Source organism: Jaculus jaculus, chromosome 10, assembly GCF_020740685.1.
Source record: "Jaculus jaculus isolate mJacJac1 chromosome 10, mJacJac1.mat.Y.cur, whole genome shotgun sequence".
Taxonomy (NCBI): Eukaryota; Metazoa; Chordata; class Mammalia; order Rodentia; family Dipodidae; genus Jaculus; species Jaculus jaculus.
This window is the reverse complement of record NC_059111.1, coordinates 100,775,289-100,791,046: the sequence shown is the minus strand read 5'-3', so window position 1 is coordinate 100,791,046 and position 15,758 is coordinate 100,775,289. Positions and strand designations below refer to the sequence as shown.

The 15,758-nt window shown below is 44.5% G+C and overlaps 1 protein-coding gene across 4 annotated transcripts in view; it reads left to right on the top strand.

The window, feature by feature from the left end:
* The first annotated feature begins 305 nt into the window (after positions 1-305).
* The window catches only part of Hipk2 (homeodomain interacting protein kinase 2), a 221,968-nt gene continuing 206,515 nt past the window's right edge, over positions 306-15,758 (top strand). For all 4 annotated transcript variants that reach the window (XM_045160101.1, XM_004661171.3, XM_004661169.2 and 1 more), the window contains exon 1: positions 306-476. In XM_045160101.1, the coding sequence (XP_045016036.1) occupies positions 458-476 (19 nt within the window). In that variant the 5' untranslated portion in view covers positions 306-457. The remainder of the gene's footprint in view (positions 477-15,758) is intronic.

Sequence of the window (15,758 nt, the reverse complement as noted above, 5' to 3'; positions counted from 1 at the left end):
GAGCCTTCTCCCCATCCCCTCCCCTCTCTCCCCGCACACAGCCATGCTGAGCTGAGCACGGGGCCAGGGCCCTGGCCGCCGCAGCCCGCTCCGGTTCCCGCTTTCGCGGACCCGTTCGGGCCGCGGCCGCCCGGCCCCCCCATCGGCTTGGGTGCGCTCCGCTCGCCGGGCCGACGGAGTCTCGGTGCAGGGCCCGGGCAGAGACGGCGGTAGCGGCGGCGGCGGTGGTAGCGGCTGCGCGCCCGTCCGCCCGCCCGCTCGCCCGCCCGCCCGTCCGCCCGGCCCCCTCCCCCGGCGCCGGCCAAGTGAGGCGGTGATGCGGGCGCTGGCGGCCTCGGCTGCGCGGAGAGCGGAGACACAGGCTCAAGATGGCAGATTCCCACTGAGGCTGAGGGGGCCGAGCTCGAGCGCCGCGTTCCCTTCTCCGTTGCCATGAATCGCGGACACCCCGGCCCCGATGGCCCCCGTGTACGAAGGTAAGGGGAAGCACCGGGTCGGGGAGGACGAACCGGCCGCTTTCCTCCCTCCTCGGCGAACCCCGCTTCTCCAGCCCGGCGCGCCGCGGCCCCCGCAGCTTTGTTCTGCCCGCGGCCCCGCGCCCCGCCGCCGGCGGCGCTCCCCTCCTTCTCCCCGGCCACGGCCATCTGCCCCGCTCCCCGCAGCCCCGGCTGCAGGGCTTCGCGAGCCCTTCCCGCGAGTCCCCTCCCGGGTCCGCTCGGGAGGAGGAGGATGGGGGGGGAGGAGAGAGGGGGGGGACCCCAGCCGGCATGGAGCAAAGAGCTTATGTCCAGGGTGGAGAAAGAAGCTTAGGGGGGCGGCGGAGGGGCGTGTGTGTGTGCCCGGTTTGCTGCTGCCCAAAAGAAAAGAAATATGGGGGGGGGGGGGACGACGGCGGGGTGTGGGAAAAGACGGATCGGTGACTGTGCTTTTTTAAAAAATATATATATGTTTGTGATAAATGCGGCTTAGAGCCCCCCCACCCCCCGCCACACACACTCTCCCCAGACCTTTAAATTACCTCCTTTCTACTTCTCTGCTCCCTTTTCCAGATCTCTTTTCCACTCCCACCCCACACTCCTTTATTCTTCGTGAGCTTCTGCTTTGGGGATGGAGGGGTGGGTGGTGGTGGTGGGAACTGTGGGATCGGATTGTACGGGGCCAAGGTGAATAGAGATAGATGGATGAAAAGTCCACTTCAGAACCAGGCAGAACAATGAAATAGGCTAAAATCTCCCCGCATTAGCGTGTGGAAGGGAGAATGGAGTTTGGTTTGGAGACGGGGGAGCTGGCGAGGGGGGATGGAGACGTGTATTTTTATTTTATTTTATTTGTTCTGGCTCAGCCTGGGTAGATCCGGTGCTGTGCACCTTCACCTGGCTGTTGGGTGATTTTTTTTTTCTTCCTCATTTGACTGTCTTCAGAAAGAAAAGAAGGTAAGGCGGGTAGAGCAGTACATCTTTCTGCCTCGCATACTCTTCTTTCAATTCTCTTCAGTCAGTTCCGTCAGCTTCCAGCGAGAAATCAACCCCAGACAACTAAGTTTTCATACTTCGATGTGGGTGTGTGTGTGTGTGTGTGTGTGTGTGTGTGTGTGCTTGTAGTAGGAGTGATTTTCTTTTTTTCAACTGAAGTGATCTTGATTTTTTTTTTTCCAGTCATTTCATCGTGCAAATGTTTCTCTCATGAAATCATTGAAATAGCAGCCTTTACATACTTTTAGCGTACGTCCATCTGGCTTTCTTTCGGTTTTATTCAGATATTCTGTGGATGAAATCGCAACTGAGAGGGGAGGAAAGGGTTTGTATGGAACCCAGAGAAGGGGTGGGAGGAGGCTGTAATCCTATAAACCCAGAGAACAGTTGTGGCAAGTGAGATCTCATTAATAGTTTTATCTCTGTTAGGAGAGGCTTTAAAAAAAAAAAACTTATCTGAAAAGAAAATCTGTTATTAGTTCTAGGGCTCCAAATGAATTAGGTTTCTGCATGGAATAAAGTTACCAGTCAGGCTCTGAATAACGAGGCTGTAAATAACCTATGGGTTGTAAATATATATTTTTTTAGACTCTCTTAGAAACAAAGGGGCTGTTTAGAAGGCAACAGAGTAATGTTATTCCAGGGGCTTTCCTCTTTGATTCCGAAGAACACAAGGTCCATTTAACCATCCTACAAAACAAAACAAAATTTCTGATCAGTCGGCTCACAGAATAGAACCAGCCGGTGGGTATGTGGATACGTAGGAGAACCCATGTCTGGCATTCATTGTTCATCTGTGTCTAGGGGAAGGGGCCGCAATCAAAGCTCCCACTGTCTAGAGTGTTAAAATGAAACAGTTTTCTCTTTATTAAGTACCTCCTTGAGACTCCCTCTGCTGGACGCGCAGGGCGAGCATTTTACAAGGAACTTGGCATTGAATTCAGAACTATAGTACAAGGCTGCGTGCTCTCTACCAAGGGGTTGGGCACATGGGTTGAGATTTATTTTATCAACTTTGTACAAAACCATCTTGAGAACTGTGCTTTTCTCATGTTTGTTTTATTTGAAGTAGGCCATACCCTGTGGCTACGTAAGACCTGGTACTCCAGACTATGACATTGTTCTTTTTATTTCATTTTACTGGATAAAGAATTGTAGGTGTAAGGCGTTCCAGTGTATAATAATCGTGGATCTCAGAGGCCTCAGTTCATAGTTTTTATTTGCCAGCCTTCCTCACCCGTCCCAGATGACCTGCCAGGTCACCCCTTTAGACCCCAGGTTTTCTTTAGTCTTATCTTAATCATTCTGGTATGTTGTAGTCTTTTCTTCCATGGGGGCTTCTCTGTACATCTTCATAGTTCTTTTCCTAGTCCTGCCACACACCCTTCCTCTACCAGGCCAGTGTCACTCAACCCAAAGCTCAGGCAGGTCTTTCTGAGAGACTGTTGAGCATGCAGACAGACAGATGACTGCCAGAGTTACAGATTATGCTGTAAAGAGTGCTTCCAGTATGCCAGTGACCTCCTTTTTCTCTCCTTAGTGACCTCCACTGGATTCAGTGAACCTGATTTTTATCATACCCCAAACCAGAACACAGGGACTCTCTGAGTATGTGTCTTAAATGAGCAGAGCTTTTCTTGTGGACCTCTTCAAGAGGGATTTCTCATGGGGGTTGAGCTCCTGAAAATTGCACATGATTCTTCTCAGAAGTCTAATGACACATAAGACCTTTTGGCTGGAATTGCTCAAATGGAGTGCAACAGTAATACTGAGTAAAGGCTGGCATTCAGATATTTAGATTGGGTGTACTGCTTTTGAAACTGTACGTATTTGATAATATGAATTATAGGTGACAAAATGTTATCAGTCTTTTAGAACAGGTTTATAAATAGCACATTAGTTTTCAGTGATTTGGTATTAAGTTAAACTTCTTGTAAAAAGGTTTATTTTTTTAAAATTTTGTTTATTTTTATTTATTTATTTGAGAGTAACAGAGAGAGAGAAAGAGGCAGATACAGAAAGAGAATGGGCATGCCAGGGCCTCCAGCCACTGCAAACGAATTCCAGACGCATGCACCCCCTTGTGCATCTGGCTAACGTGGGTCCTGGGGAATTGAGCCTTGAACCGGGGTCCTTAGGCTTCACAGGCAAGCGCTTAACCACTAAGTCATCTCTCCAGCCCAGGTTTAGTTTTTTTAAGACGGTTAAACATTTGCCTTGTGATTGGATTTCTCCACCTACTTGCTTAGCAAGGCCTTCTTATATGTAGTGCAAAGGTCAACCACAGAGGTCTGCATCAGCATGGCTTCCAAATTAGAGGAACCTAAATTCCAAGTTAATCATGCCTCACTGTACCCAAGATGTGGCATGTGGATTAGCGTGGTGAATACCAAGGAACCCTTCAGGCAGACTTCCAAACAATGTCATGCTGAAATCCATCTTCAGATGGACCTGAAGACAACTGTCCACTAAGATGGATTCAGAATTCTCTTAAAAGAATTTGGTGACACATTTTCTAAGCTGTCTTCTCCTGTGTTTATGTTTGGTATTTTGAAAATGAGTAAGTATAAGTATTGTTTTCTTGACCATCCATTTGAATAGTGAATCAAACTCATTAAAACTAATGAGTTCTGGACAGTGTGGTGTGACACTCGAGTTGGTGAAACTGGAGTTTGAATCTGGCCATATGACCTTGGCATGTTACTGACTTCTTGGAGCTTTTAGCCTTATTGGATTGCATGAGGACACAGTTAGAACCTTTTATATTTAGTAAAGTTCCTGCCTGTCGTAGGCATTTTCTCAGTGTGTGTTAAATCTCTCTGTCTTCTGAGCTGCTTACAGGCATGATGACTCCAGGGAGAGCATAACCCACAAATAGTTTAGAAAACCAATAATAGCAACATTTCAATTATTAATCTCCTGCTATTCTTTTTCCAGTGTGGGCACCAGCAACAATAAACCCCCCATAGCCACAGAAGAAAGAACCTTTTTTCCCCCCTCTGTGACCTTTCCTGAGTCTTTATTCCCATTGAACCTTCTGTTGGTTTTAGGTGGAGAAGAATTTCTCTTATGTAGTAGCACTTCCCATACTACTTTGAAAATGTGCAAACAAATACTAAAACAGACTTTCAGTGACTGCAGTTATGTACCTGGGAAAGTGTCCCCAAGTATGAAAGGTAACCTTTGCCCCGAGCCAGGACTCCTTCCTATACAAGGCAGCAGACTGGGCAGAAGCAGAGGCTGCTTTCCAGGGTCTTCTCAGAGGGGGGCTCCCACCCAACCACAAACCCGGGGTCTGCCTCACTAGGCATTAAATATCAGTTTCCTACTTAAGAAATCTGGTGGTTTTGTGAAGATTATAGCTGTCCTATTACTTTATGTTTTATGCGTCTTCATTTTTCTCCTCCTTTCTCTTGTAGAGACCAGTCTTGGGGAGCTACCTTTGAGGTGTGCATGGAACAAAATAGTGATGAGTAGTGAAGAGGATAGGACATGGGATTTCTTTTCTTTTCTTTTCTTTTCTTTTCTTTTCTTTTCTTTTCTTTTCTTCTTTTAGTATTTTATTTATTTTATTTGAGAGAGAGAGAAAGAAGCAGATATACAGAGAGAGAGAATGGGCGTGTCAGGGTCTCTAGCCTCCAGCCACTGCAAAGGAACTCCATACACATATACCACCTTGTGCATCTGGCTTATGTGGGTCTTGGAGAATTGAACCAGAATCCTTAGGCTTCACAGGCAAGCACCTTAACTGCTAAGCCATCTCTCCAGCCCTGTTATTTTGTTTAATTTGTGAGCATTTTAAAATTTGTTCTCTAAGCATAGAATTGCCAGTGCTTTCTGATAGAATTGTGATGATGAGTTGAGTAACTGAGGGTGCTATCAAAAATAGGATTTGGAATAATGTCGGCAGACTTTGTATAACCACTGATAGAATGTGAACTCGAAAGGCCTGGACTTATAATAATAGTTCTGTCCAATAGGGCAATACCCTATTGAAAGAAAAGGCCCAGAACACTGAAAACCTAGAGTACAGGAAGGTCTTTATTTTTCCTCTAAAGAACCTGAGAGGCTTGGGGTTGATAGTGGTAATTTTGACTAACACCATGCTTTGTGGGTACCCCATGAACTCCTTGTTCCCCCACTCTACAGACAATTAACATCTTTAATGTAAACATTTATATAGGCTCCTGCATGTGTTAGGGCCCATAGTGGGTTCTGAGTTTGGAGATCTGACAAAGGCTTGGCCTCTGACCTTGAGGAGTTTAAAAGTGAAAGCCAAGATATTTAAACTATACTCACCGGGGAGTGAGTCTTACCCAGATGCAGTGTGTGTGTCCTCTTCCTCCTCTTCTTTTTGTGATAGTTCTTACATGCTTATGTTTTCTTAAGGTGTAAAGGGGAAAAAAATCCCATTCCCTGTTTTTTCTTGAACTGTTTCCCTTATTTGAATAACAACAAAAAGTATTTCTGAGTATCAAAGCTATCATTATAGAGTTCCTTAGAAATTTCTTAAATATCACCACCTCTCATTTGTAGAAGATGCTATCTTCCTCTTTTATGACTTTTGTATTTTTGTCAGTACAAACACCCTTCTCATGTGTACATGCTGCTAGGGCACATTTTGTTTTCCTCATTTAGAGTTAAAGACTGCTGTGAATGGCTTTTGCATCCATGTGTGGCTGTTCTTGGTTTCACTGCCTGGCTTGCATTTCAGGTAATGGTGTGGTGGGATGTAGGTGGAATGGTCAGGTGGTGGCATTCAGTGGTGCATCCCAGGCACAGATCATTCTGGGAGTTGTGGCAGGAGGAACATCTGGCTCAGGAACGTCCGCCTCTGCCCTTGCCCTTGGGAGCATAGAGCCCCAGAGCAGGAGCCTTTCTGAGACAGGCAATCACACCCCTGCCTTCAGAAAAGTGAATGTCTCTAGCTTGAAATCTTCAGCTCACTGAAAATTTTTGTTCAGGATGAGCATTAGGAACTCCCTGAGTGACCAATTCCAATATTCCATAAATCTGATTGTCCAGAAATTCCTGGGCCTGGCAGACATTTTGCCTGCTGTCATTTGGATTTGCTTTATTTTATTCCTTTCTCTAAAACCTTTCCTATGCTTGAAAATAATAACTAGGTTCTTTGTGTTTTTGCTCACAGAGCCTGTCAGTTTCTCTCCTTTAAGAAAAATGGTGATGATCAAACCTGAATGCCAGTTCTTTAATAATGTTCTCATTAGTATGGCATATACAAGAAAAATGGAGTTCTTGCATCCTGGGGAACCCCCAGAGGGCCAGAATCATGTCTGATTCATTTTTGTGTCCACCACAGTAGCTGTGGCATTCCTTAAACCTAGTAGGTACTTCATGAATATTTGTGGAATTGACTATTCATTCTATTGTTACCCAAGTAGCAGCTTACTTCACAGCAGTCTGGGGCTGAGCATTTCTATGTTGCTTGCACTCACCTACATCCTAAGTCTTTATTTCTTATACTCCTGTCTAGCATCCTCTCCCTACCAAAGTCACCACCTTTGCTTGACTCTGTAAGGTTCTTTGAATTTCACTCCTCTATTTCCAGCTCTTTAGGGTGACTCTTAATTATCTCTGACAGAACAGACAGCAGTCTAGGGTTGAGCATTTCTATGTAGCTTGCACTCACCTACATCCTAAGTCTTTATTTCTTATACTCCTGTCTAACATCGTCTCCCTACCAAAGTCACCACCTTTGCTTGACTCTGTAAGGTTCTTTGAATTTCACCCCTCTATTTCCAGCTCTTTAGGGTGACTCTTAATTATCTCTGACAGAACAGACAGAATGCAGAGGACATAAAGTATCCCAAACTTGAACTGCACCTGAATGAAGAAGAGAGAGCACACAGAATCTTGATGATTCAGTGTAATGTTAGTTCACCCAGCTTTAGAAAGGACAGTTTGTCAAATTCTTTATAGATTCTGAGTCAGCAAAAGCCATACCTGTTTTACCAGTCAGTGAGCCAGGTGTTTATGAGAGTGGTTACAAAGCTGACTTTCAGAGCATACCCTCCCTCTTGATAGTCTAGACTGAAGCCAGTGGAAAAGGCACATGATGTAATGGACAGTCTCTTTGCCACTGGGGTATATATTTTTTTAATGGATGGCTGTGTCATTAAAAAGCAAAAGAGGGAAATCATTTAAAAATATTTTAATTTTTTTGTTTATCTTCATTTATTTGAGAGCGACAGAGAGAGAGAGAAAATGGATGCGCCAGGACCTCCAGCTCCTGCAAATGAGTCGTGCACCCCCTTGTGCATCTGGCTAACATGGGTCTTGGGGAATAGAACTTGGGGCCTTTGGCTTTGGAGGCAAATGCCTTAACCACTAAGCCATCCCTCCAGCCTGGATATCATTTTTTAAAAGTAGCAAATATTTAAAACTATAAAATAATTTTGTGGTTTTATAGCCACTTATTTCTGAACACAACATTGAATGGATTTGTAGTGATTTTGATAGTGTTCTGTTTTCATAATTGTTGTCTAACTACTTTTGCCCTGGTAGGTTCTGATCAATTAAATGCTACCTCTTTTTTTTTCCCAAGGTAGGGTCTTACTCTAGCTCAGGCTGACCTGGAATTCACTATGTAGTCTGAGGGTGGCCTCAAACTCATGGTGATCCTTCTACCTCTGCCTCCCAGGTGCTGGGATTAAAGGCATGCACCACCACGCCCCGTTAATGCTACCATTTTTTTTCTTCCAAATTTTTATTAACAACTTCCATGATTATAAAAAATAACCATGGTAATACCCTTCCTCCTCCCACTTTCCCCTTTAAAACTCCATTCTCCATCATACCACCTCCTCATCTCAATCAGTCTCTCTTTTAATTTTGATGTCATGATCTTTTCCTCCTCTTATGATGGTCTTGTGCAGGTAGTGTCAGGCACTGTGAGGCCATGGATATCCAGGCCATTTTGTGTCTAGAAGGAGCATGTTGTATGGAGTCCTGCCCTTCCTTTGGCTCTTACATTCTTTCCGCCACTTCTTCCTCATTAGACCCTGAGCCTTGGAGGTGTGATAGAGATATTGCAGTACTGAGCATTGTGGTCATTTCTTTCTGTCACCATGATACCTTCTGAGTCATCCCAAGGTCACTGCCATCTGAAAAGAGAAGATTCTCTATCAAAGGTGAGAGTAGCATTAATATAAGGGTATGAACATTAACAGAAGTGCTTACTGGGCAGTTTGATAAGCATAGTATATACATTTAGGCAGACAACCACAGACGTTATTACACCCCTAGGGCTCATGACTACCCCTGTTTTAAGTTTTCAGTATCAGGGATACTCCCATGGAGTGGGCCTCCAGTCTAATTAGAGGGCAGTTGGTTTCCCCCAAAATAGACATGCCACTATTGCACCCGTTGGCTCATTTGGCTTGGCTGGCCAAATGTAAGGCTTGCAGTGTCCACTGTTGAGTACCTTTACTGGTGATTTCTCTCTCTCCCGTTGAACTGCATGCAGAATGGCTTCTTCCAGCTTTTTGTCAGTTGGTCTACATGGAGGAGGTTATCAGCTCAGTTCCAGCAAGATTTCTCAGTGGCCTGCAGCCCAAGTACGTGGAATCTTCAGCAATAGAGTCTTACCATCTATTCCTGGTGGGAAACCAAGGGCCTCGGCAATGGTCTATATAATGTTTTGGGGGCATCAGGGACCTTCCTGGCCAACAACTCACTGGAAGGTATCCCATCCCTAGCACTGAAAATTTTCGAGCAACAATCTACGGCTCCTGAGTGTTCCATTGTCCAAGTAAAGTAGGATTCCATGTGATTTATTTATATCCTCTTAGATTTTGATTAGCCGTTCCTCCACCTTTCCTTTACTCAATCTCTTCCCCTGACCTCATTTTGGGCCTTTTCACCCCCATTAATCTATTCTTCTACTTACATATATACAATACCATCCTATTAAGTACCCCCCTCCCTTCCTTTCTCCTTCCTTTATATCTCTTTTCTAGCTTACTGGCCTCTGCTACTGAGTTTTTTCCTTCTAACACAGAAGCCCAGTCATCTGTATAATGCTACCATTTTTAAGCAGAATTAAGATTGATTAGATTGATTGACTCTTCCGTGTGTGCTAATGCTGTAGACTGTATGAAACCTTTGTCACAGAAAGAATACTGTCTAATAAATGAATGGACAGAGCATTCTCTACCTCCTCCCTACAGTGGTTCTATCCCTCTGCAGTAACAATCACCATGGAGCCTTCCTTAATATATAATGTTAGATGGAAAAACACTTCTGGTCCTCAGTTATAGATTGCATCTTGATTAAAAAGACTTGTTTGTGGTCATTGGCCATTTTGCTCCATACCAGTATTTCCTTATTTAATCTGTGAATTGTTTTTCCAATATAAAGTAACTTTTCCAAGAGTTTATCGTAATATAGGTGATTTGTCATGCCAGTTCTATGTAACTGCTACTTTCATAGCATTGAAGAAGCCTATTTCATATGGTATCTGGGTCTGCAGGCCTGTTAAAAGTCACATGATAGGAAAAATTTAGAAAACTGTCTTGTGAAAGTGTAGGTTTTTTTTTTAAACTCATTTTGTTCTCCAATAATCTATAGGAGTCTGATAAAAGCCAGAATATAAATTTCTGAAATTGTACAGAAAGACAGCAAGTTAGCTTTCCAAATTTGGTGTAACTGCACCCACTACTAGCCTCCATGCTGTTAGCAGAGACTTGAGATGGAAAGCAAGTTTCAGAGGAACTTGTGCCAGGGAGAGAGAGAGTGAAAAGGGTGTGAGAGAAAGAACATGTGAAGCCAGCTTCAGCCTGAATCACTGACATCTGCAGCCACAGCCCAGTATGATCACTATTGTTCAAAAGCAGGACCTATGCCATTAGGGAAAGATTAATCAGGATTCATTATGTTCTATGTACTGAAAGTAGAAGGTTTTCTAATGTATTACAGAAGAGAAAGTGGTTAAAATAAAGGAACTTTCATTTAATTATACTATGACTTACTCTACTTAATGCCACATAAAGGGTTAAGTTCCTGGTAGAAGGAAAAATTAATTTATGTAGATTAGTTTCGTGGATCAGCTTATTTCCAAAGAAGTCGGATAAATGAAGTAGCCCTTTATAAACAGACAACAGAAACAGTCAAAGCTCTTGTGCTGGCTTAACAAGGTGAATAAGCAGAGTATATAATGGAACTCATTTGCAAAGTAATTTTTGCTTGGCTAGAGTGGTAAGCACAAAATAAACCAGCAGATGAGGATAGTGTTTGGGATCAGTTGTCGAAAGGCTTAAAAGGAGTTCTAATTCAAGAGATATTTTATGGTGTAGAGAAGGGGACGAATATAATCAAAATGATACTTGAACAAGGTAATTTTTATTGGCCTGGATATAATAGGAGGGAGGTGGGAGCAAGCATTACCAGGAGATGGGGCACTGTAGAGGGATGCACAGGCACCCTGACATGGGGTTGCTGTCAAGGTTTCCCAGGAGGTCACAGTGGGAGTACCTGCCAGCATGCCTGACCCAGGGGTTCTAGAAATATTTACTGTTCTGCTTTCCTCCTCACTTACAGCAGGGATCTAGGATCAGAGAAATTTGCTGGTCTGGCAATACTATTTATTCTGTTCTAAGAATCTTTTTATTTTTTAATTTTTTTGTTTATTTTTATTTATTTATTTGAAAGCAACAGACAAAGAGAGAAAGAGGCGGGGGGGGGGGGAGGGAGAGAGAGAGAGAGAGGGAGAGGGAGAGAGAGAGAAAGAATATGGGCGCACCAGGGCCTCCAGCCACTGCAAATGAACTCCATACGCGTGCGCCCCCTTGTGCATCTGGCTAACGTGGGTCCTGGGGCACCAAGCCTTGAACTGGGGTCCTTAGGCTTCACAGGCAAGCGCTTAACCGCTAAGCCATCTTTCCAGCCCCTAAGAATCTTCTTTTTGAAGCCTTCTTGTATGGTACAGGACCTTCTTGGATCATAGTACAACCTGGTGGAGTCATCCTCTGTTAGTGTCAACTTTTGACATGAAAACAGTGAAGTCCAGAGCAGTGAGAGGCTGTGGAGGTTGCCTAGAGAGTCCAGGGGGCAGTGGAGCCCTGGGGCAGTGTGCACAGAAGCCCACCACAGCCTAGGACACTGAATGGAGTCTGGGCCGCACTACCAGGGAGTGCTCCAGTATCTTAGCTCCTTGGAGGCATAGGATCTATTTCCTGTTGTCCTCAGGCTATAGGAGAGCTACTGAGTTTTGGTCATCTGGGGGTCCCTCAGTGCCTGCAGTTCTGCACTAAGACCACCCTAGAGGTCATACTTTCCTTTCCCAAGTAGAGCTAGGCCACAGTGCCCTCAACTCTAACATTTGAAGACCTCTCTTAGATCATTCCTTAGGTTTCCTTTACAAGTTCACAGCTTGTCACCATGAGTGAGCTACTTATAAACAGAGAATATTACAAGAGAGGTACAGTCTTAATGCATTTCACAGAACCACAGTGGTCTACTTTAGAGTCATTCTTTCCCTTTGACATGTCCTCAACAAGAGACCCATGACTGCTTTCAGCCATGACATGACATGCTGACCCCACGTGGAATCCTATGGGTGCACTTGCATTTGGTGCTGGTCCTGACCTGCCTAGAAAGTATTCAGTCCTGTGGGATTATATGTATATATAATCTTTTTAATTTGTGTGTGTTTGGCTGGGGGGCATGTCAGGGCCCCTTGCCACTGCAAATAACACCAGACACTTGTGCCACATTTTGTGCTCAGTTTACATGAGTGGCTGGGAAATTTAACCCAGGCCTGCAGGGTTTGTAAGCAAACACTTTTAACTGCTGAGCTATCTTCCCATCCCCTTGTTAATTAACTTCTGAACACAAACTTCCACATTAAGAGCGTAAAGGTGCAGGCTTGCCTTAACATTTGTGGGACCTGGGACAAATGCGCAACAGAAGCTCCAAGCCAGCCATCAGCTCATTTTCTTCTGGTTGGTGAGTCTGAGACAATATGCAGTTCCTCGTAGAGGTGCCTCCTCTCGGGTTGCCTTATAAAGGCTTATAAAGCCTTTATATGCCCCACAGGTCCTGGGAAGGGGCCTGGAAGCAGGCCTGAGGACTTTTTGACAAGGGTCTTGCTTTTCTGGAGATATGGAAGAGTAAATGGGCACGCATCTTGACCTGGGGGACCCCTCACACATGAGGTGGTGTGGCCTGGGCCCCTGAGTCCTGCCTAAAGGCAGTGCTGATAAATGGACACTTTGCTTGGGCAACAAGGACAACTTGAAATGTTTCCTGTTTGTATAAGTGATGGCTGGTGATTGTGTCGTCTCATGTTCTGCTCCCCTTTCTCTACTCTTCCTTGTCATACATATCTTGTACATGGGATTGTTTTAATTATTTATTTATTTATTTATTTATTTGAGAGCGACAGACACAGAGAGAAAGACAGAGGGAGAGAGAGAGAATGGGCGCGCCAGAGCTTCCAGCCTCTGCAAACGAACTCCAGATGTGTGCGCCCCCTTGTGCATCTGGCTAACGTGAGACCTGGGGAACCGAGCCTCGAACCGGGGTCCTTAGGCTTCACAGGCAAGCGCTTAACCGCTAAGCCATCTCTCCAGCCCCATGGGATTGTTTTGGGAAGCATGAATTATGCAATGGACCTGTTTCCTGTGGCTTGCTAAGGTAGCTCCATAACCAGCATGTCCCTCCTACTAGTTAAGCATCACCAAGAACCTGCTCTGTTCTGGAAGTTTCTGCCATTGGCACACGTGGCCTACCCTCCTAATTACTCTTGATGACATCCCCTCTTTGCTTGACATGTTATTATCTATCACAGAGCCCCTCTGTGGACCTATTTATTTTCTCAATTTTTATTAACATTTTCCATGATTATAAAAAATGACCTATTTCTTTTTGACTGTACCTTGGGTTTGTTCATGTCTTGTTATTCTGGTAGGTGGGAGGGGCTAAGGGTTGTACCCATGGAACTTTCTCTGGGCTGTATTTGTGTAGGGGGCTGTTTTAGAGAAGTGGTTCTTCAGCCTCAGGACCATCAGTCACCTGTTGGGCTTGTTTAAACATGTGCCCCTGCCTCCATGTTTTTTAATTTGTAAGGTCTGTGGTAGGGCCCAGTAATTTGCATTTTCAGTTAAGCAGCATTGTCTTGGAGGAATGCATTCCAAGTAAAAAATCAGATCATAGTTGTTTGGATGAAAGCTTTACTTGGATGTGTAAGGGAGAGACCTGGCATTAGCATGGCTGGTTAGTAAGCCATGATTTCCAGAGGAGCCCAGGAATGTGCAGATGCAGCCCCAACCCTCTGTCTGCTCATCTACCTGCCTGTCTCCTCAGGCAGGTTGGCTGGTGCACATACTACTTCCTCATGGCCTTCCTCAGCCAGCCAGTCTGCAGTGGTGCATTGTGGCCCTGAAGCCCTGGAGCAGATTGGGTAGATAGCACCCACACAGTTAACATTGTTATTAGCTAACATTAAGGGCTCTCTGATTTTCTACATTTATGGAAGGGGAAATAGAGGCTCCTAACCAGTCATTGGTAGAACCAGAGCCTGTTCTTGTCTTGACAGACAGGCTGCCCTGCTTCTCACTGGTGAGTTTGAATGGTCCACACTGCATACCAGAGTCCAGTAAGAAGACTCTAGTGCCCTTGTTGAGAAGTGATTAAGCTGAAGACAATTGGAGTTGGAGTGTTAATAACCCCAACACAAATGCTCTTGAGCCCTGTTCTTCATTGCTAAGGCGAGCTGAGGAAACGAGGTTGAAGCATGCCATTCAGTAGCTGGCATGTTGGAGGGTTGTGGTAAGGGGCAGCCAGGCTTGAGCAGGGAAAATGAATTGTGAAAAGATGATCATGATAGTGCATACTTACTGAGCACATGTGATTGTGATTGCCAGTTCCATTGTAAGTCATCACACGTGTGAATTCACAGCATCCTTGTGGCAACGCTGTAGGGTTAGCAGCGCTGTCACTGTGCTGTTCAAGAAAGGCCAGGCAGTTTGCCCTGCAGAGTGGGGTGAACTCCAGGTGGTCTGAATCCAGCTGGTTTCCTTGACTGCCAGGTTATGACTGTATAGGTAAGTAAGTATAATTTGTGAATATATTGGCTTGTCTTCAGATATAAATGTTGTTTGTTTCAGTAAAAAATTGAGTATTTAAAAATATTTTTATTTATTTTTCAGCAATGAGAGATAGAAGAGAGACAGATAGAAAGAATAGGCTTGCCAGGGCCTTTGGCTGCTACAGATGAACTCCAGACACATATACCACTTTGTGCATCTGGCTTTACGCTAGTACTGGGGAACTTAACCTAGGTATTAGGCTTTGCAGGCAATGCCTTAGCTGCTGAGCCATATCTCCAGTCCCCCAAATCAGAGTATTTTAAAACTGGAGACTGATTTCTTTTGGCCTGCTTGAAAGATAAGGTGTTGGGCATAGAAAAGTCAGGCTTGAAAGTTCAGAGTAGTAAAGATGTATCCAGTGTAAAAAATTCACCATGTAAAGTTTAGCAAGACTTCTTTTTCTGAAGGAGCAGATTCTGAGACAGGGTCTTGCATTCTATGTATATAGCAAAGGCTGGAATTTAAGGTGTTCCTGTCTCAGCTTCCCAAGTGCTGAGATTATAGGCATGCATCAACACACCCTAAAAAACATCTCTTTTTCTTATGGTGCTGCCTGCCTCAGGACTTTTCACATGCTAAGCAAGCACTCTACCACTGAGCTATCCCCCTAGTTCATAGCAGGCCACTTAACAGCCCCATCTGTGTGACTGACTAGGAGAGCCCTATGGGCCCTGGTGTCTGAGAATGTTTAACAAATAACAGAGGAGGAACTACCATGCAGCCGGGATAGAAAAGCTAATTAGACAAATTGAACTGGACAAGGTGTTAGTAGTCAACAGGTCACATCATCTCTCATTACCCCACTGTAAGTCCCACATGATTAAAGTATAAGGATTCACCAGAAATCTATCGAGCACGTTTAGTGTGCCAGAGACTGCTTTAGGTGCTGAAGGAATGGCAAGAAGCCAGAGATGGCTAGACCCTGAGGCAGCTGTTACACTGGACAAAGGCAAATCATCTTTTTTTTTCCTTTTCTTACAAAAAAAGAGAAAGAAAGCTTGAAGGAAATAGAAGTGGATGTTTATTAAACGCCTGGAAAGGTTGAAATTTCTAAGATTAGAATCTATAAATGAAATCACAGGAAAATATCATTAATATTGTCAGTGTAAACATTCCCCAAATGTTAAAATTATTTCTGGCTTTGCTATCATGAATTATTCCTCAGGATAATTCTATG